We start from the raw sequence: 22,865 nt of genomic DNA, 5'->3' as shown, positions 1-22,865 counted from the left end.
AGCAGCTTGTGCATCACAGCAATACTTGCTGGTAACACCAGTTTCTGTATTGTATTTCTCTTAGCTGCATGTTCTTGATCTCATGAGCTTTTGGTGCAGCAGTATCTACTGTCTCACGAAGCCATTCTGCTTTAAATGAACTGGAAGTTCTTTTGCACTTCATGCCGTTTGCTGCTTTGGAATTTGACAGTGAATAATAATTTCTTCAATAAAAACAGTATAAATAAGGTTCTAAGATTCACAGACATATCATTGCAAATTCCTTATTGTTTACACCATCCTCATCAGAAAAGGAAATGTGATTGTGTACAATTGTGTAACACAATTGTGTTAAAAGGTGACAACTTTTTGTGTACAATTTAAATTTCTTTGAACGTGTGCATACTTTAGAGGGAACATTCTCACTCTTTAGATTTTATTGTCTTATTATACTTATAAAACTCTTAGTTGTCTCCTTTAATATCAGGAACGTCTCGGCCCGAGACGTCGACAGTGCTTCTTCTTACAGATGCTGCCTGGCCTTCTGTGTTCCACCAGCATTTCGTGTGTGTTGCCCTGTTAGATAGCTCTTTTCCAAGCAAATAATGCCTTAGAATAAAATTTTTTTCAAAACTATTGGAAAACTGAGGTAGAAACCCAAACGTGGAAGTACTTACAGACCAGGCAGCTGAATGGTAGATGCACAAAGTGGCAAAGCATGTTTTTCTCTTGAAAGATACTATTTACTTATAGAATTTCCTCTTAATCGAAATCTGCCCCATGTCATTGGTTTCTTTAGGAAGGTTAACTTAGCCCAAGTGGGGAAAATGCAATCCATTCAAGTTTGCTGCTGGAGCATTGTCCTGTTGTAAACAGGGAAATGCTTGTATTGCCATTTGCTCTGATCATAATTTTCTTCTGTCATGTTAGACCATTTGATCTAAAGTGGTTAGGTGAGATCATGATGCACTACAAATTATTTGCTTGCCTTCTGAGATTAGCTACTCAGTTGAGCATAAAGTGTATTTATTGCATGCTAGTTTTCAGTATCAATTAGGAAATAATCAATTTATGAAATGAATGAGGGAAGTGTTCTTTGAAATATGCAAAAAAAATTCTATGTACTAGTGATAATGAATATGTAAAAAAGGAAGCAGTGTATTGCATAATAAGGGGTTTGTACATGAATAAGGATTAAGTATGGTATATTTGTGTAAAATGTGTTAATCCTGGTACTACACATTTTCACTTTCATATTTTGCTCCAAGTGGGTGGATTCGTATAGCATTCATTTGCTAGAAACAAAAGTGACACTGCAGTTAGATGCTGTATGGTATAGTAAGCCATAAGAAACATTCAATCGGGGCAGTCAGCTGCTGCCATTTATTTAACTTTGTGGGTAGGGTTAAAAAGCAAAGCCTGTGTAACTATTTATTTTACTAAAATGATAACATTGCTCAGTTTTGCACTGTTTAGGACTTTCAAAGGATCTACACTGAGCTCAGGAATTTAAACTTGGATGCTTTCTTTGAAGGGGTAAAGTAAATATACAGATATTTTTGGTAGACAGGCAAGCAGGCATGCCCTTTACTGCACACACAACCACAGACACACAAACAACATGCTTACACATTGCGACGCGTGCAGTGAAAGCATGGGGGAAAGTTGTGTCTGTGAACTGTTAACAAATTTGACTAAATGAATAATGAATGCACTCCGTCCGTAAGTTTTGCTTAATACTTCGTCTCTTCCTAGTGCTGAAGCAGTTGAGTTTGTAATTGGGGTATGACTGGTCATCAGAGTGAGTGAAACTTAACTCCATTGAAGATAAACTAAAGTTTGGAGGCCATTCAGCCCATCAGATTCACACTGGCACCTAGAGAGGAGATCTATTAGTTAAATTCTCCTTTTTTACTGTACTCCTGTGATTTATTCTACCTAATGCTTGCCAATATAGACTGTAGAACATTGTAGAGCATGAACATACTCTTGGCCTACAGTGTACTGACCATGGTGCCCAAATGTGGTCTATGTCCCTTCATTCCCTGCTCATCTAAATACCTCTTAAACTTGTCTGTTGTATTTGCTTCCAGCACTTCACCGAGCCACGCTTTCCAGGCATCTACCGTTGGCTTCTCTTTCATTTGTTGTTTAGTTACTTTTCTACAGATTTGTTAAGTATGCCTGCAGGAAAAAGAATTTCAGGGTTGTATGTGGTGTATGTACTCTGATAATAAATTTTACCTTGAGCTTTGAATTTTGATCTTTTTTTAACCATTCATCCGCATTAAGTAGCGATAAGCTATCCATATGACTTGTGGTGTTTGGGTGGAATCAGAGGAAATGGAGAGAATGTGGAAATTTGATTCCTAACCTAAAGCAGACAGGCTTGCTGAGTGGCCACTCTATTTGGTACAGGAGGGGTCCAGTAGTTTGCGGTCTCTGTTTCTGAAGCTGATCCAGTTCAAGGTTTGACGTGTTTTGCAATCAGAGATGCTCTTCTGCACACCACTGTTGCAGTGTGTGGTTATTTGAGTTCCTGTTGCCTCCCTGTCATCTTGAACCAGTCTGGCCGTTTCCCTCTGAACTCTCTCTTTGACGAGGTGTTTTCACCCACAGACGCTGTACGCTGGAGAAGTTTGTTTTTTGCACCATTCTCTGTAAACTCTAGAGCAGGGATTCACATTCTGATGATCCACAGACCCCTTGCTTCATGGTACTGGTCCACGGCACAATGGTCAGGAGCCCCCAGTCTAGGAACTGTTGTGCGTGAAGATCGCAGAAAATCAGCAATTTCTGAGATACTCAAATCACGCCATCTGGCGAAAACAATCATTCCGTGGTCAAAGTCCACGGAATCACATTTCTTGTCCCATTCGGGTGTGCGGTCTGAACAAGATCTGAACCTCTTAACCCTGTCTGCACGCTTCCGTGCATTGAGTTGCTGCCACATGATTGGTTACGTTATCAAGCTTGTGTACCTAATGAAGAGGCCATGTGGATTTGTTGCAAACCATAAATCATTGTCTGACTGCCATCTTTTCTGTTAAGGCATCTAACAAAATGACAAGTTCTAGATCGTCCTGTATTGGTTGATTAGGTTTCGATTGCGGTCTTGGCAATGGTGAATTGCTTTCAGTCTGCCTTGGAAGCAGTTCCAAAATTATTGGAATATTTATAAGGATGCAGTGAGATATCAGAGGGTAGAAGATCTGATTACCATTTAATAAACAAAGAATATTTGACAGCAAGGGAATCTCAGTGTTAGAGATGAGTGCTCGTAATTTTGAATCATGTGACCATTTAATACTGTAAAGTTAAATGCCATTTTGCTTAGCAATGGAGGTCCCTTTGCAATCCGTGGAGCAGACATGTTGCCAGGGTACTGGAAATGATCATCTCAGGTCATAGCATAATTAGTTTAGAAAATGGGGGTATCTGTAGTGTCTCACATCAATTGAGAGAATGTGGCAAAAGCACGTGCGGCCAACATATCATGTGGTGAATTGAATGGTCCTCCAACACGCGGGCATTCACACATGCATGTTTTAGCTGTACCCACACTGTAAATTGCAGTGACCGACATGATTCAGTGAGAGCATTTAAATAAATATACTACTCCGTTGTAGTTCTTGCTCTGCGCATTCAAATGTTATTTCATTTTTTCTCTCTCTCTCTCTCTCTCTCTCCCCCTCCCTCTGGCCCCTCTCTATATATTTGTTGAGATACAGTGTGGGGAAGGCCCTTCAAGCCACACCGCCTACCAATCCCCCACTATCCGAGCCTAATCACGGGACAATTTACAATAGCCTGTTAACCTACCAACTGATGCATCTTTGGGCTAAGGGAGGAAACCCACGTGGAGAACATACAAACTCCTTTCAGGCAGTGGTGGGAATTGAACCCGGGTTGCTTGTACTGTAAACAGTTGGGCTAACCACTATGCTACCCAAACCTGCCTATTTTATTAATTCTGGCCAAACTTGCTGTATATTTTGAGCATTATTTCACTTGCCAGTACAACTTTAGGAAGTATCGCCTTCGTGTTACAGCAGCCAGGAAATGAAAAAATAGTGGGTAATAAATAATTATGGCAGCTCAATTGTAAAGAGAGTGATAATTCACATCCATCTTCTAATGATAAATTCTGCACCCATTTTCAGTAATGAAAATGCGAGGGAAGAACTGAAGAAACTCCCAGCCCTTCCTACTCGAGCCCTGCAGGAACATCCATCACTTGCATATTGGTGAGTTGGCTCAAACTGCTGGGGGATAAAACACAATGAATGGAAATTTCAAAACCCTCTTGGATGCATGAATCATTGCAAATGCATTTATTTGTAATCATTTTAAATATGAATCTTGTGCATAAAGATGATCATAATTTTACTTCATTGCATCTCAGTGTTCTGGATGGCCTACATTACAATGATATGACTCCCATCACAACTCACCCAACGTTCGTATTGCACCATGTGATATGAATGAAGCTTATTCGGTTTGGTCAATGACAACTGTTGGATTAACGAGACTTGATAGTCCAGGTGGAGATGCTGCACTGTAAAGTCTTTGTCCTTTTGTTTATGTCGGTTCGCACCCATGCTTTACTCTTTTGGCACCTTCACTCCATTAAGCAGTGCACCTTGCTCTTGACCTGACGTTCCAGTACAGTTCTATACTTAGTCCAGTGAAGCATAATTTATTTATTTAGCAATACAGTGTGGAGTAGGTTCTTCCGGCCCTTCAAATCCCTGACAACTGGATTAACCCTAACCTAATCATGGGACAACTTGCGACGACCAACTAACACACCTGGTGCGTCATTGGACTGTGGGAGGGACCCAGAGAAAACCCACGCATTCCATGGGGAGGACGTACAGGGACTCCTTAGAGAATGGCACTGGAATTCAACTCTGCCCTCTAGAATACCCCAAGCTGTAATAGTGTCGTGCAGTACAGTACCGGCAAACCCTCAGTTATGAATGCACATCACAATCTTTTTTATGTGCTACATTTTTTTATAGCAAAACAAATGAAAGTATAAATTGTACATTGTTGGTGTTCACTGCCAACTCAGAAATACCGTTAATGAAAAAGAATAAAAACATTTTTCAAAGTCAGCCTTTTTTTTTAAGTGATTATCACTTGGAACTAGGAAATTTTCTAGTTCTGTTTCATTCAAGTGGCAGTCTTTCTGTTACCCTGGACTGAGTATTAAAGATGATTTCCTGAAAGGAGTCTCATGGTGAACCCACTGATGGCTTCACATGGTTCATGCATGCCCTCTCAATTGGGGATCACTGCATTATAATCAGGTGGAGAACCCAAGTAGGTTTTCTTGGAAATACCTTTTGTAATTCTCTGAAGTAACTTTGTTTTACATTGCCTCTACAACTTAAATCATCTAATATGGACAAAGAAATCAAAGCTGACCGAATTATCTAACTTGGTTACACATCGAACATTTACCACTCATGCCTAAGATCTGGAATTGTCTTCTAAAAGTGTCTGCACCTCCACTTGCCTTTCTTTAAAAGAGCATTTTTTTTCAATGTTTGCTTTTGACCAAACTTTTGATCATGTGTCACAATATATTTGTATACTCCAGCATCAAATTCATATTTTTTGGGAGTTTCTTGCAAGGTTATATAGATGTTATACAACAAATGCAAGTTCTTTTTCAGAATCCATGAGTCATCAAAGGAATAAGACGACATTGGTCCCTTGTCTCTGTTCTATCATATCTAATTTCATCTGGTTTCCCTGCTCCAGCATAATTTTGATTGCTGCAGTGTAATTAATACCATTGTAAGGGAATATCTGTTTTCTGTACAGTGATACATTCACCCTTGCTGAGTAAAACCAACATGTCTCACGGGAGGTTCTTCATCAAAAATATTGTTTGCATTTTCCATTTCTAAGTTACTTTTCAGTTTAAGTCTTAGAAGATCACTATATTATGCAGCAGCCATGTTTCAAAATTATTTTATTAGAAATAAGAGATTTTGATAAGTTCTCAGTTAATGAAAGGTAAAAAATAAAAGCAGCTTCATCCTCTGATTTCTTTGGCAGTATTGAAGTTTATATGATAGCCTGAAAATATCTCCTGCCAGATTGGTTATTGAATATGAACTGACTTGTGTGAGCTCAGCTCATTTGTTTCAGAATCAATGGAATGAACGATGCAAACTTATTCCATGTAGTTAAAATGACATTAGACCAGACAGAATTTTCTGCATGGCAGCCACCTGCTTACTGGACAGAAAAGCTGATCTGTCTTATTGAGTTAACAAATGATCCAAGCCACACACACGGTGTGTGGCATCGGGGTTGGACATATTTTCGTGTCTGGGAGTTCCTTATTTGTTTGGACTAAAATGGTATGTTTGTTCTTGCAGTGAAGATCGAGTGATTGACCACTATAAAAAACTCAAAGGGCTCAGCAGAGGACAAGCAATTGTCAAGTAAGCAAACGTTTATTGTTCAGTTTGGACAGCATCTGCAATTCACATGGAATGGGGATTGGGAAACTGAACAGGGTGAGCAGCAAAGATCGCTATTCATGTGGAGTTGGCACATTCTCCCTATGACTGGTAGAATCTAGAGAGGGCTGATGGGAATGGAAGGGCCAGACTCAGTGGGCCGAGAGCCTATTTTCCTGCTGAATCTCTCTTTGGCAGTGACACTGCTTTGTGGATGATGAGGCCCTTCATTCACAAAGCGTGCGCGAAATAAAATTCCAAGCATGGTTCCTCAACCCTATTGAATTCATCAGTCACAAGCAGCAGCCTAGGTGTTCCTAAGCGAGGATAGAGACATATCAGACTTGGTAACGATTTTGACAGTTGACCCCCCGGGGGGGAAGAAAAAAGTGTGAATGCATATGGGACCTCCTCTTGCTTGGGTGAATGACTCAGCAAAGGCTTCCATCACTGAGGAGAATTTGGGAACCACGAGAGAGGACACCTGCACATTTGTGTAATGTAACACAACTACCTGGTGCATAGGAAGTGGAAGCTAAGTTCTATTTGCATGTAAAGCTCATTTAAAAAAAAATTACTACCTAATTTTAAGCATTACTGGAAGCCTGCAGGCCATCTTCTCACTACATTCATCTAAATGTTTTATGTGGAGCAAGAGCCAGGCAGCAATGACATCTCCAATGCATTATTATTTATTTTCCCTTGGCTTCTAATTTCTTTGTGGCTTCCTCCGCACTTGATACTGTTTTGTATTGGTTCTGGAATATTCCCTGATCACCTGACCAATACCCACCCACCATCATAATCAAAAGTTCCAACTTTGGTGCATGCATTTTGCTTCAGATGACCAATTTTCAGATGGCCAATTCAAATGATCGATGTGATGTATTTAGCAGTAAATCATAGCTCCAGCATATTTACATGCTGCAGCATTACAGTTCTTTAACAACAAAACATTGGACTCATAGTAATTCAGTGATTGACAAATACAATTTTTCATATCTTGAAGGTACAAAAAGAAATTTCTGTTTTCTGGTTTTAGAAACATAGAAAATCTACAGCTGTGCTGAACATGTCCTTACCTTAGAACTACCTCGGCTTATCCATAGCCCTCTATTTTTCTATGCTCCATGTATCCATCAAGGAGTCTCTTAAAAGACCCTATCGTTTCCGCCTGCACCGCTCCCATTCCACATAGTCACCACTCTCTGAGCTTTTAAAGAACATACAATTTACCCCTGACATCTCCTCAGTACCTGATTCCAAGCACCTTAGAAATAAGTCCTCTCGTGCTAACCATTTCAGCCCTGGGGAAAAAGCCTCTGACTATTCACGTGATGAATGCCTCTCATTATCTTTTACATTTTGTTGTTACATAGTCAGAATGTGCATTGCAATTGTAATGGGCTGGATTAAGACATAAGACATAGGAGCAGAATTAGGCCATCCGGCCCATCGAGTCTGCTCTGTCATTCAATCATGGCTGATCCTTTTTCTCTATCTCCTCCTCAACCCCAGTTCCCACCCAGCCTTCTCCCTATAACCTTTGATACCATGTCCAATCAAGAACCTATCAATCTCTGCCTTCAATCCACCCAGTGAGCTGGCCTTCATGGCTGCATGTGGCAACAAATTCCACAAATTCACTACCCTTTGGCTAAAGAAATTTCTCAGCACCTCTGTTTTGAAAGAGCGTCCCTCTATCCTGAGGCTGTTTTCTCTTGTCCTAGACTCTTCCCACCACGGGAAACATACTTTCCACATCTACTCTGTCCAAGCCTTTCAACGTTCGAAAGGTTTCAATCAGATCCTCCTCATCCTTCTGAATTCCAGCGATCCGACCCAAAGCAACTCAAGTGTCCAGGAAATGTAATAAGCATGCAAGCACAAGCCTGATTTATTATCATAAATCAGAAAAGCACACTAAGTTCTATGTAATAAGCTACAAAGATTTCCACAAAGATTTCAGGGCTCAGGATTCTTAGTCTCCACTTGATTGTTGATGTCGGGGGAGAGCTCTGAACTCCAACTCGTGAAATCTCGCTGGGTCCATCCAGGAATCAATTGTGATTCCTCTGTCTTGGTGAAGTCCCAAGGTGTGAGCGAAAGGTGCCTCAATAAACAGGGGACCAATCCACACAGACTGAGAGACATGTAGAGACAGATGCATTCTTCGCTCTTTTGTTCTGGTGCCACTGGTGCCTGAGGCCGAAAGGAACCCAGCTGCTGCTATCTGCAAGCAATTTAACAAGTCTACAGTGTCAGAATAGAGCTGCTATTAGCAAATCTTTTACAAAGCTTGTGTTCAACTTGCACAGGCGCCTTACATGCTCAAACCCAGAGTTAAAGAATCACTTGGAATTGTTTAGACTTTCATTTAATATTTTTACAAAATTTAAAACCCAACACAGCAATTGACTATAGCATATGGATTATTTCCCCCCCCCGCCCCCGCCCTCAGTGTCCGACCACCAAAATCACAGTCCCCGCTCAGCCAGCAGGTATAATTTACTTAAACTGTTGAATTCTGCAGATAGGATCAGCAGCCATGACTTTGGAGGCAAATCACGGGCCTTCCTGTTACGTCCACTTGTGTGAGGATAATATTTAGCATCCATAAACCCACTTTCTAACTCTTGTAGATCTTTGACTATACAGAATACATTTCAGTTGACAGATTTTGAAAGGTAGCATACTTTCAGTTTGATCATTGAGTTACAGAAAAGTGACCTTTGAAAACGATACATGCATCATAATAAAACTATCAGATGATAACTTATTCTGTAGTATTTGCAACAGGCAAATCAAATCTGAGAAGCTCAGCATTCAGAACACTTTGGTTGACAATACCTGATTTATATCCATGCTACTAATTGCATTATCTAGCAAAGTCCATGCACTGTGATCATCTAGTAATCTGATTTCAGGGTATTATTGCTCATTGCTTGATGACAACAAATTGAAACTCAGTACCTGCATTATGACAATCATTCATCAACTTACATTTGCAACTGAGATGCAAGCCCTTTGAAACAGTTTGTGCAAAGAATCTTACTGTGGTGTTGTCCTTCGGACTCAAGCCACAAAAGGGTAAATTCCACAAAATTAGAAGTATTAATGGAATTGTACTGTATTCCTGCCTGTGAAATAGTACTGTGGTTCCATTGGGCATTTAATCAAATGGTGCAGTCAAATTTATAATCAGATGAGACGGTGGCCGGGTTTTCTGCTTTCTTTGTTCTTGTTAATACTCTAATAATCCACGGATGTGATTTTTTTAAAACAAGACTTCGACCAACAGGAAAAGGTTTTAATGCTTGTTGCCGACAACAAAGATAATTCATGTTGGTCCACGTGCTTCTTTGTAAAGAACTAATATTGCCCTTTCAGTGGAAGAACTGTTATCATGATGTTCACATCTGTTTTTATTTAACCCAAGAAGTAAGAGATTAAGCAGATAATGAAAAGGTTATCTGGGACTTCACATTCCAGTGCAGACTATTTTTCAGTTCCCTGCTTTTAAAAAGAACTTGTACGTTAATTGTTTTGTCCAACTTAATTAGTACAGTCAAATAATTGAGCTGCTACTATACTTTGATTTTTGTATTGGATGAGGTATTTTGCATTTAGCTTATTAACACTATTTATTTTTCAGTTATATGACCGTAGTGGAAGCTCTTCCTACTTATGGTATTCATTACTATGGAGTAAAGGTTAGTTATTAAACATGTTTGCTTGATATTGCATGCTTTTAACACTCAATTTGTCACGGGGAAATGACTTTGGTTTGAATCAAGGTTCTTCTGCATAATGCTTTCATGCTGAGAGAATCCTGCGGTTTTTTATTTTCATTCCACCACAATGGAATGTTTGCCCCAGTGACATGAGACACATAATTTCGCTCAAAGTTGTTGTTTCTTTTATTCCTCCTTGTCTCCTCTGCCTTTCTCTCTGCAAAGGCATAAATTGTGGTTCATTGCTTAATGCATTGTTCATTCATGCTTTGGGCAAGTAAGCATTATTGTAGCCTTTTACCATTTCATCATATTGGAATACAGTTCATATCGAAAAAATACAATTGGAGCGTGATCTTACAGCCATAGAGCATCACAGCTCCAGAAACAAGCCAATCGGCCATTCCAGTCCGTGCCCAACTGTTGTGTGTCACCTACATCACAGCTGGACCATAGCTTTTCACACCCCTCCCATGAATGTATGTATTGAAACATCCCTTAAATGTTGCAATCAAACAAGTTTCCACCACTTCTGCAGGCAACTCGTTCCACACTTGCACCACACCGAGCGGAGAGGTTCCCCTTCATGGGAAAGATCCCCTTAAATATTTCACCTTTAGCTATTGTTCTAGTCTCAGTAGAACCTATCTGTACCCCTCATAACTTTGTATAACTGTCTCAAATCTCCCATCATTCTCCTTTGCTCCAGGAAATAAAGTCCCATTGTATTCAACATTTCCCGACAACTCAGGTCCTCAAGTCTCAGCAACTTCCTTGTGAATTTTCTCTGTCTTCTTTCAATCTTAGTGAAATCTTTCCTGTTGTAGGTAGGAGAACAGAACTGCTCACAGTACTCAAAATTAGGCCTCGCCTATGCCTTGTATAACTTCAACATAACATCCCAGCTCCTGTACTTAGTGTTCTTATTTGTGAAGGCCAATGTACCAAATGATCTCTCGATGCCACTATCTACCTGTGACAACACTTTCAAGGAATTATAGATCTGTATTCCCAGGTCCCTTTGTTGTACCGTTTTCAGTGCCCTACTGCTCAGTGTTTAAGTGATACCCTGGTTTGTCCTCGTGAAGTGTGATATTCCACATTGGTCTGCAATCAGTTCTATCTGTTGTTATTCAGCACATTTTTTCAAGAGCTGGTCCAGATCTTGCTGCAAGCTTTGATAGTCAGTCTAACTGTCCATTACGCCCCCAGTCTTAGTGTCATCCACAAATTTGCTGATCCAGTTTACCATCTTATCATCCAGATCGTTAATATTGATGTAACCCCCTGGGTCGCCTCAGGCTCGCTCAGCTCGTTATCGTCTAGGGGGAGCAGCCAAACTGGGTAATCAGCTGGTGTGGATGCTGTGTGATGTCCCCGCCTCGCCCAAAAACAGACAGTACACCATAAGCAATTAAATGAGTACAATTTATAAAGGTTACTATAACTAAGTGATTAACAACGATACAGTATATATGAAGAGAAAAAATAAAGAACAGGTGCCAAACTTATCAAAGTCCAAACCACTTCGTGCACAACCGTTGGAGCTCAATTACTGAAATCTTCTGGCCACCATTCGATCCCCTCCGAACTCCTCGACTCGCAGCTCAGGATCCTCTGAGTGGTCAACCAAGCACATCTAGCTTCATCCCCCCCTCCTCGGAGTACCTCCCAGCCTCGGACCCCCGCTTGGGGTCCGTTCCTTGCCCAGTTTACAGCATTGCGTCCTCTCTCTCGAGACCGTCAACAAAAGCTTACAGACTCAGAAGAAAGAACATTAATCCCCATTTGGTTTACAAAGGAATACAATTCTCCCAGCACTCTCTCGCAACAAAGAAACATTCCTGCTTTTAACAAAACAAAGAAACCCTTTCCCAACAGTAACAAAGAAAAAAGAAGAAACCCCCTTTACATAGATGACAAAGAACGGCAGACCCAACCCTGTATTCCAACAGTACGCCATTAGTCACAGGCCTCTAGTCAGAGAGGCACAAATCTTCTACCACTCTGGCTTTCTTGCTAAGCCAATGCCAAATCCAATTTACTACTTGATACTGAAAGCCAAGTGACTGAACCTCTGGATCAGCCACCCATGTGCGACTAGGTCAATGGCCTTGCTAAGGTCCATATAGTGAACTTCCACAGCCTTTCCTTCATCAACTTTCCTGGTAACCTCCTAGAAAAGTTTCAAAGATTGATTAGACAAGACCTACCTTGCACAAAGCCACATTGACTCTCCCTAATCAGGTCCTGCCTATCCAAGTACTTATGTTTCCCGTCCCTGGGACCAATAATTTACCCACTGCTTTCATCAGGCTAACCAGCCTATAATTTCCTGACTTTTTCTTAGAGCCTTTCTTTAAACAACAGAAGATTAGCTATCCTCCGAACCTCCAGCACCTCGCCCATGGCTAAGGATGTTTAAATACCAGGGTCCCTGCAGTTTCTGTGTTAGCCTCCTGCATGGTTTGATGGGACACCTTGTCAGGCCCTGAGAACTTACTTACCATTATTTACCTCAAAACATCAAGCACCTCTTCTGTAATCTGCATACGAGCCCAAACCCCTCTATTGTTTTTTTCCCTCAGTTTTGTAAACTCTGTGTACCATGTAAACACAAAGGCAAAAACTCATAAGATCTCTCCCATCTCTTTCAGCTCCATGCAATGCTGACCGTGCTGATCTTCAAGTTGTCTAATTCTCTCCCTTGTTATCCTTTTGCTCTTAATATCTGTAGAACCCCTTGGGATTCTCCTTCACCTTGTCTGACAGAGGAACTTTATGTTTTAGTCCTCCTGATTTTCCTCTTAATATTCTCCTGTATCTCTCATACTCAAGCACCTCATTGTTTCTTCCTGCCTTTTCCTACTATGCACCTCTATCTTAAACGGGGCCTCAATACCCCCCTAAAACCAAAGTTCCCTCAATCTGTTAACCTTGCATTTTATTCTAACAGGAACATATAAGCTACAGTGCCTATATAAAAAAAAGTACTTATTCCACACCCCCCCCCCCCCAAGAAGTTTTCATGTTTTATTGTTTTATAACATTGTATCACAGTGGATTTAATTTGACCTTTTTTTTGGACTCTGATCAGAAAAAAGACTCAGGTCAAAATGAAAACAGATCTCTACAAAGTGATCTAAATTAATTACAAATAAAAACACAAACTAATTGATTGCACAATTATTCCCCCGCCTTTAATATGACACACTAAGTCGTCACTGGTGTAGGCAACTGGTTTTAGAAGTCACATAATTGGTTAAATGGAGATCAGTTTTTGGAGACCCGAGTGCAGTCAAGTTGTTTCAGTTGATTATAATGAGAACACACCTATATCCAAAAAGTCCAAATGCTGGTGAGTCAGTATCCTGTCAAAAACTACACCATGATGACAAAAGAACACTCCATCAACTCCACGAAAAGGTTATTGAAAAGCAAAAGATGGATACAAGAAAATTTTCCAAGTCACTGAATATCTCTTGAACGTCGTTAAGTCAATCATCAAGAAATGGAATGAATATGGCATAGCCCAGTGCAGGCTGTCCTCAAAACCCTGAAGTGACCATGCAGGAAGGGGACTAGGGAAGGAAGCCACCAAGAGACCTATGACAACTCTGGATGAGTTGCAAGCTTCAGTGGCTGAGATGGGAGAGTGGCAAAGAGAAAACCACTGTTGGGAGGGGAGAAAAACTTATGTGAAATCTTGGCTAGAGTTGCCAGAAAGCATGTGGGAGACTTGGAAGTCAGCTGGAAGAAGGTTCTATGGTCCGATGAAATCAAAATTGAGCTTTTTGGCCATCAGACTAGACGCTATGTTTGGCGTAATCCAAACATCAAGAACTCACCAACCCTACTGTGAAGCATGGTGGTGGCTACATTGTGCTGTGGGGATGCTTCTCTGCAGCAGGCTGTAGACAACTTGTGAAAGTAGAGGGTAAAATTAATGCAGCAAAATACAGGGAAATCCTGGAGGAAAATCTGATGCAGTCTGTAAGAGAACTGCGACCTGGGATGCGATTTCTTTTCCAGTAAGTCAATGATCCTAAGCAAAAAGCCAAAGCTACATAGGAATGGCTTAGAAACTACAAGGTCAATATCTTGGAGTGGTCAAGTCAGAGTCCAAGCCTCAATCCAATTGAGTATTTGTGGCTGGGCTTGAAAAGGTCTGTTCTCTCACAATCCCCATGCAATGTGACAGAGATTGAGCAGTTTTTTTTAAAAGAAACATAGAAAATAGGTGCAGGAGTAGGCCATTCGGCCCTTCAAGCCTGCATCGCATTCAGTATGATCGTGACTGATCATCCAACTCAGAACCCTGTACCTGCTTTCTCTCCATACCCCCTGATCCCTTCAGCCACAAGGGCCATATCTAACTTCATCTTAAATATAGCCAATAAACCAGCCTCAACTGCTTCCTGTGGCAGAGAATTCCAGATTCACCACTCTCTGTGTGAAGAATTCTTTCCTCATCTCGGTCCTATAAGGCCTCCCCTTTATCCTTAAACTGTGACCTCTAGTTCTGGACTTTCCCAACATCAGAAACAATCTTCCTGAATCTAGCCTGTCTAATCCCTTTAGAATTTAATATGTTTCAATAAGATCCCCCCTCAATCTTCTAAGTTCCAGTGAGTATAAGCCTAGTCAATCCAGACTTTCTTCATATGAAAGTCCTGCCATCCCAGGAATCAATCTGGTGAACCTTCTCTGTACTCCCTCTATCCAAGAATGTCTTTCCTCAGATTAGGGGACCAAAACTGCACACAGTATTCTAGGTGCAGTCTCACCAAGGCCTTGTACAACTGCAGTAGAACCTCCCTGCTCCTGTACTCAAATCCTTTTGCTATGAATGCCAACATAACATTTGACTTTTTCACTGCCTGCTGTACCTGCATGCCCACCTTCAATGACTGGTGTATAATGACACCCAGGTCTCGTTGCATCTCCACTTTTCCTAATCGGCCACCGTTCAGATAATAATCTGTTTTCCTGTTCTTGCAACCAAAGTGGATAACCTCACATTTATCCACATTAAATTGCATGTGCCATGAATTTGCCCACTCACCTAACCTATCTAAATCACCCAGCATCCTCTTAGCATCCTCCTCACAGCTAACACCGCCGCCCAGCTTCGTGTCATCCGCAAACTTGGAGATGCTGCATTTAATTCCCTTGTCTAAATCATTAATATATATTGTAAACAACTGGGGTCCCAGCACTGAGCCTTGCGGTACCCCACTAGTCACTGCCTGCCATTCTGAAAAGGTCCCGTTTACTCCCACTCTTTGCTTCCTGTCTACCAACCAATTCTCTATCCACATCAATACCATGCCCTCAATACCATGTGCTTTAAGTTTGCACACTAATCTCCTGTGTGGGACCTTGTCAAAAGCCTTTTTGAAAATCTAAATATACCACATCCACTGGCTCTCTCCTATCCATTCTACCAGTTACATCTTCAAAAAATTCTATAAGCTTCGTCAGTCATGATTTTCCTTTCACAAATCCATGCTGACTTTGTCTGATGATTTCATCTCTTTCCAAATGTGCTGTTATCACATCTTTGATAACCGACTCTAACATTTTCCCCACCACCGATGTCAGACTAACTGGTCTATAATTCCCTAGTTTCTCTCTCCCTCCTTTTTTAAAAAGTGGGGTTACATTAGCCACCAATCAGAACCAGAATCTAAGGAGTTTTGAAAAATTATCACTAATGCATCCACTATTTCTTGGGCTACTTCCTTAAGCACTCTGTGATGCAGACCATCTGGCTCTGGGGATTTATCTGCCTTTAATCCCTTCAATTTACCTAACACCACTCCCCTACTAACATGTATTTCCCTCAGTTCCTCCATGTCACTAGGCCCTCAGTCCCTTACTATTTCCGGAAGATTATTTATGTCCTCCTTAGTGAAGACAGAACGAAAGTAGTTATTCAATTGGTCTGCCATGTCTTTGTTCCCTATGATCAATTCACCTGTTTCTGACTGTAAGGGACCTACATTTGTCTTGACCAATCTTTTTCTTTTCACGTATCTATAAAAGCTTTTATGTTCCCTGCCAGCTTTCTCTCAATCTTTTTTTCCTAAGCCCTTTGTTCTCCTCTGCTGGTCTCTGAATTTCTCCCAGTCCTCAGGTGTGCTGCTTTTTTTTGCTAATTTATGTTTTGGACTTGATACTATCCCTAGTTTCTCTTGTCAGCCACGGGTGCACTACTTTCATTGGTTTATTCTTTTGCCAAACTGGGAAGAACAATTGTTGTAGTTCATCCATGTGATCTTTAAATGCTTGCCATTGTATATCCACCTTCAACCCTTTAAGTATCATTTGCCAGTCTATCTTAGCTAATTCACGTCTCATACCCTCAAAGTTACCCTTCTTTAAGTTCAGAACCTTTGTTTCTGAATTGACTATGTCACTCTCCATCTTAATGAAGAATTCCACCATATTATGGTCACTCTTACCCAAGGGGCCTCGCACGACAAGATTGCTAACTAACACTTTCTCATTGCTCAATACCCAATCTAGAATGGCCTGCTCGCTAGTTGGTTCCTCGACACGTTGGTTCAGAAAACCATCCCGCATACATTCCAAGAAATCCTCTTCCTCAGCACCCTTACCAATTTGGTTCACCCAATCTATATGTAGATTGAAGTCACCCATTATAACTCCTGTTCCTTTATTGCACGCATTTCTAATTTCCTGTTTAATGCCATCCCCAACCTCGCTACTACTGTTAGGTGGCCTGTACACTACTCCCACCAGCGTTTTCTGCCCCTTACTGTTATGCAGCTCTACCCATATCGATTCCACATCCTCCAGGCTAATGTCCTTCCTTTCTATTGCGTTAATCTCCTCTCTAACCAGCAACGCTACCCCACCTCCTTTTCTTTCCTGTCTATCCCTCCTGAATATTGAATATCCCTGGATGTTGAGCTCCCATCCTTGGTCACCCTGGAGCCATGTCTCTGTGATCCCAACTATATCATATTCATTAATAACTATCTGCACATTCAATTCATCCACCTTGTTACGAATGCTCCTCGCATTGACACACAAAGCCTTCAGGCTTGTTTTAACAACACTCTTAGCCCTTATACAATTATGTTGAAAAGTGGCTCTTTTTGCTTTTTGCCCTCGATTTGCCTGCCTGCCACTTCTACTTTTCACCATACTACTTTTTGCTTCTACCCTCATTTTACACCCCTCTGTCTCTCTGCACTTGTTCCCATCCCCCTGCCACATTAGTTTAAAGCCTCCTGAACAGCAGTAGCAAACGCTCTCCCTAGGACATTGGTTCCAGTCCAGTCCAGGTGCAGACCGTCCTGTTTATACTGGTCCCACCTCCCCCAGAACTGGTTCCAATGCCCCAGAAATTTGAATCCCTCCCCCTTGCACCATTTTTCAAGCCACATATTCATCTGAAATATCCTCCTATTTCTACTCTGACTAGCACGTGGCACTAGTAGTAATCCAGAGATTATTACCTTTGTGGTCCTATTTTTTAGTTTATCTCCTAACTCCCTAAATTCACCTTGTAGGACCTCATCCCTTATTTTTTAATCTATATCGTTGGTACCTATGTGCACCACGACCACTGGCTGTTCACCCTCCCATTCCAGAATGTCCTGCAGCCGCTCAGAGATATCCTTGACCCTTGCACCAGGGAGGCAACATACCATCCTGGAGTCTCGCTTGCAGCCACAGAAACGCCTGTCTATTCCCCTTACAATTGAATCCCCTATCACTATAGCTCTCCCACTCCTTTTCCTTCCCTCCTGTGCCGCAGAGCCACCCATGGTGCAATGAACTCTGCTGCTGCTGCCTTCCCCTGATGAGACATCTCCCCCAACAGTATCCAAAACAGTATATCTGTTCAGGAGGGAGATGACCCCAGGGGACTCCTGCACTACCTGCCCACTGCTACGCTGTCTAGTGGCCACCCCTTCTCTTTCTGCCTGTGTAGCCTTTACCTGCGGTGTGGCCAACTCACTGAACGTGCTATTCATGACTTTCTCAGCATCGCAGATGCTCCAGTATGAATCCAACTGCAGCTCCAGACGCTCAATACGGTCTGCCAGAAGCTGCAGTTGGACACACTTCCTGCACACATAAATGAAAAGAATGAGGAAACATTGCAATGTGCAGATATGCAAAGCTGGTGGAGATCTATCCACGCAGACTCAAGGCTGTCACAGACGAGAAAATCTGCGGATGCTGGGCAACACACACACAATGCTGGAGGAACTCAGCAGGCCAGTCAGCATCTAGGAAAAGAGTACAGTCGATGTTTCAGACTGAAGCCTTGCCAATGGGTTATGGCCCGAAGTGGCTACTGTATTCTTTTCCTAGATGCTGTCTGGCCTGCCGAGACTCAAAGATGCATCTACTAAATACTGACTTGAGGAAGGGGGGTGAATACTTGTGCAATCAATTACTTGGTGTTTTATATTTGCAAGAGTCTTTTTCTGTTGATCAGTGTCAGAAAAGCCAAATCAAATCCATTGTGATTCAGTGTTGTAAAACAATAAAACATGAAAACTTCCAAGGGCAGTGAATACTTTTTATGGCACTCTATGTATTTCACTTTTGAAGGCCTCCTACTTAACAACCATCTCTGTGCCAGGAAATAGTCCATCCCATTCCACACCTGTCAGATTCTTTCTGATGCCATCAAAATAGGCCTTTCTCCAATTTAGAATCTCAACCCGAGGACGAGGACCAGTCCAGTCCTTCTCCATAATTATGTTGAAACTAATGGAAAGATGATCACTGGATCCAAAGTGTTCCTTTACACACATTAGTCCTGATGTTGTAATATTAGAATGTAGCCAGTATTTTTTGCGAACAACTACATTGTTCAGACATCCATTATACCTGCGTACACAGAGGGAATAACAGTTGAACTGTAGCCCAAGGAAGTTGGCATCCTACACAATGCAGTCTCTGCCCCACCTTTGGCATCTATTCAAGAAGTTAACAGATGTTGTAGATGAGAAACTGAAGATGGAATTATTTTTTAGATTTATCACTATTCTATTTCAAAATGATGAAAATGGGCACACACAAAATATAATGAACTGCATAAGTTCTTCTAGCAGTCTGTCCTTTTAAGTAAGGCCATGAACATACCAAAACTCATGGATTCAATCAAGATTGCAGGTAACTGTATTTATGCCTTTTTATTAAGTACCATAAAACAGAATGTAATGTCACTTCGAAGTGTTACGACCTAATCTTTTTAAAAAAGTGATTTTGCCATATGGCTGTTTGTCTTTTTTTTTAAAAACAGCTTTTAGATGTGCATGGTATGGAGGTGTACCCGTCACAAGCAGCAGCAAATGCAGGGTAATTAATGTCAAAGCTGCTGTGAATGTAATGTTCAACTGCTGCAGTAATTATGAGAATAAAAAGTGATGTAATTGAGAAATTGAGTCTGAATTGATGTACCTTTTCAGGCGTTCTGAATAATGAAAGGTCAAATGCACAAGCAAAGTGAAATATTTGACATTTTAGTGGTTTCTTCAAACACTTGGAAGGAAACTGTTGAGTACTCAGTTTTAATCTTAAAGAACGTTGCTGGTGAAGTAATTGCAATGTGACTGTTCCTTTAGATTGTAATTCTTCACACTCAAATTGATTAAGTTTACTGAAATGGCTGTGTGATCCCTTAAAGTACATGAAAATGTAGTAGCAGATGATCACCTACTGTCCCAGCAGCTAACTCCTGATCACTTCCAGATGAAAATACTAATAGAGTGAGTTCTGGTTAATTGGGCCATTGGTTAATCGGGCAGCTATTTGACATAACTCGTAAGAAGCAAGAACTTAATTAAGAAAATAGTCGGGATTTCCTTCATTTATTTGGGACATGATGCCGCTTAATTGGGACGGGAGACTGTTGGCAAACAGTTTCAAACTAGTATCGGTTATGTGTGTGTGTTCAAAAGCAGTGACTTTTGTCAGTGATAATTGACGAGAAGTAAACAGTAAGACAAATCAGAACTGTTTTGCTCAAATGTGGTTTCAAGCATTCAGGCTCGGAGATGTGAAAAACGGCCAGGAGTGAAAATGGAATGACTGATTTCAGTATTTGGGTTATGAACTACTGAGAACTTGAAGGTATAGACATTTGTTTTGGGTGTCATGACAAAAATGAAGATTTGGAGGATAAAACATTTTCTAACCAATGTCAATCATGTGCACTTGTGCCGCCATTAGACACTATACCGTCCTTGGAGAGAACAGTAGGGTGGCATGGTAGCATTGTGGTTAGCACACACTTTACAGGCAACCCAGGTTCAATTCCTGTGCCACTGCTTGTAAGGAGTTTGTATGTTCTCCCCGTGACTGTGGGTTTCCTCTGGGTGCTCTGGTTTCCCACAGTCCAAAGATGTACCAGTTGATGGGTTAATTGGTCATTGTAAATTGTCTCATCATCAGGCTAGGATTAAATTGGGATCGCTGGGCAGCGTGGCTGTCGGACCTATTCCACACAGTATCTCAATAAATAAATAAGTAGTTTTAAATTAGCGTTGGATGCGTATTGGGACTTTCAGGCACAGAATTAAAAAGCCATGACTTTTAACACTACTTCCTGCAGGAAGATGATGAAGTCAGTCCATTATATGCACCAATTTTCATTCATTTACAGTCATCAAAAGAACATTGACAACATACTCTGTATGAACTCCACCTTCAAACTATTAGGAACTAATACACAGTTTATGGTACAGCAGTCACACTGGTAGTGTTCTAATTTGTTCTGTATATCATTTAAATACATAACTTGTTTCTCAGTTAAGCTGTAGTGTCTTTTTTTGAGCTATTTCCATGAAACTTCAGCTAATTGGGGCAGTCTCTTAATTGGGCCAAAATGTACTGATCTTGATGTTGTCCCATTTAACCACTGTTCACAACTTTGTTAATATTAACAGAATTAACTTCCTATTGTGACATGCAGTTCAGTGTGAACAAATTTTTGTCCATTTGAAAATGGTTGACTGTCTGTTGGATGTCAATTTGTTTGAATTTAAATATTCCTTGGATATAAATTTGATAGAAGGTACAGACTTTTTTTGTAGGAGCTACAGATTGGGATAATTATAGTACATTATGTTCAACTTAATAGATTTTGACATTTCTATTCCATATATAGTGGTTATATGCTGTAACATTTAAGTTAACATGATTTAATGGGTTGCTTGTGCAGACTCTAGAACATTTACCAAGAAGACCTGAGTAAGCGAAGTTCAGTGCCAATTGAAAGCTGTTTTTAATTAGTTGAAAAGTGTTTCATAATTAGGTACGAATGAAGCATTAATGTTAAAATTTTAATGCCAACTACAAATTGCTTATCTTTTGTTTTAAAAAAATACTGAACCAAACACCAGTCAGTTGTTTTTGGAGTCAAAAGAACTTATTGTAGTGGAGATTTTGCTGAATTTGCATTGACATTGAAGTCTGCCCCAAGTTTGCATGTAATTACAAGGTGCATCTCTTGCCAGCAGCACAGATCGCATGGAAGTTTATTTAATATTCTATAAGCCATCCGCAAGTAACAAACAGGTTTAGTTTTTACGTAAGTCCATAAATCAGAAAATACACAAAACTACTCTATGTCCATATCTGTACTGTAATAAATAGCTCCAAAAGCTCCAAAGACTGATAACAGCCATTACTAAAATTAGGAGGGAGGAAACTAGTTTGGCTACCTGTAAGACTGCCGATGCCGAGGCCCCCTAGGCCTGAGTCGATGTAGTAGTACCTGTAAGAGGCAATATATGTACATATTCAGACTTGTGAATTTAATAATTGTGAAAGCTTATTTATATGTTGGCCATTCATAACTTGTAGATGTCTTCTAATTAAAGATGGAACCGGATAGTTCATAGTTTTAATTTCTCTGAAGCAGTAATCAGTAATGGCAGGGTTAATAATGGATTAGCTTTAGTTCCAGCACCGAGTTGCAGTGTCAGTCCTGTTCAGGAAAGTTATAGATTGAAGTCATGCTCCCTCTAGTTAGCTCTAGCAATATCCGTTAATGAAGAAGGGGCGTCTACAGTTGGACTGGAACAGCTCAAAATTATTCCATGTATGACCCTTCTCACAGGGCATCTTTCTCATCCTCATAAGTTGGTCTGCAGTCTTGTGTGCTAGAGTGCAGTGGCAGCATCCAGTCCATGACATGTCACACAAATGGAAATGGATAGATCAGCATGCAAGACCATAAGACCCAGCAGCAGAATTAGGCCATTTGGCCCATCAAGTCTGCTCCACAGTATAATAAGTGATGTAAGTGTTGATGCATTGTGGAGGTTTAATTTTATTAAGAAATATTTCTGCAGCAGAATGTCTAGTGGTGAGCAATACCAAAGGCATGTTGCACTTTTCTGACAGTGGCCTGGGGGCCTGGATTTGATGACATCCATGAGGTGCCAGAGTTCGCTACAGATGCTTTCAATGAAGTCAGCAAAGATGCCTTCAGTGTGAATTTCCTAATATTGTTTGCTATTGCACAATCAGCCACAGTGATATCATTGAGCCAGCAGAGCAGTTTATTACTTGCAGCATATCGCTAAGGAAATGATGAGATTTTGAGTTAATATTTTAAATGCTTCACAAGCTAGAATTTAAGTGAGTAGCTGAAATATTAATGTAAAATATT

General features: G+C 40.8%; 1 protein-coding gene across 2 annotated transcripts in view; it reads left to right on the top strand.

Annotated features, from left to right (window-relative positions):
• Positions 1-22,865, top strand: part of frmd4bb (FERM domain containing 4Bb) — a 317,520-nt gene that overhangs the window by 244,940 nt on the left and 49,715 nt on the right. For both annotated transcript variants that reach the window (XM_059944312.1, XM_059944313.1), the window contains 3 exons: positions 4,143-4,226; positions 6,378-6,443; positions 10,117-10,174. In XM_059944312.1, the coding sequence (XP_059800295.1) occupies positions 4,143-4,226; positions 6,378-6,443; positions 10,117-10,174 (208 nt within the window). The remainder of the gene's footprint in view (positions 1-4,142; positions 4,227-6,377; positions 6,444-10,116; positions 10,175-22,865) is intronic.

Source organism: Hypanus sabinus, chromosome 19 (genome assembly GCF_030144855.1).
Source record: "Hypanus sabinus isolate sHypSab1 chromosome 19, sHypSab1.hap1, whole genome shotgun sequence".
Lineage (NCBI taxonomy): Eukaryota > Metazoa > Chordata > Chondrichthyes > Myliobatiformes > Dasyatidae > Hypanus > Hypanus sabinus.
Note: the sequence above shows the minus strand (reverse complement) of the source record. Positions and strands in the feature narration are given on the sequence as shown.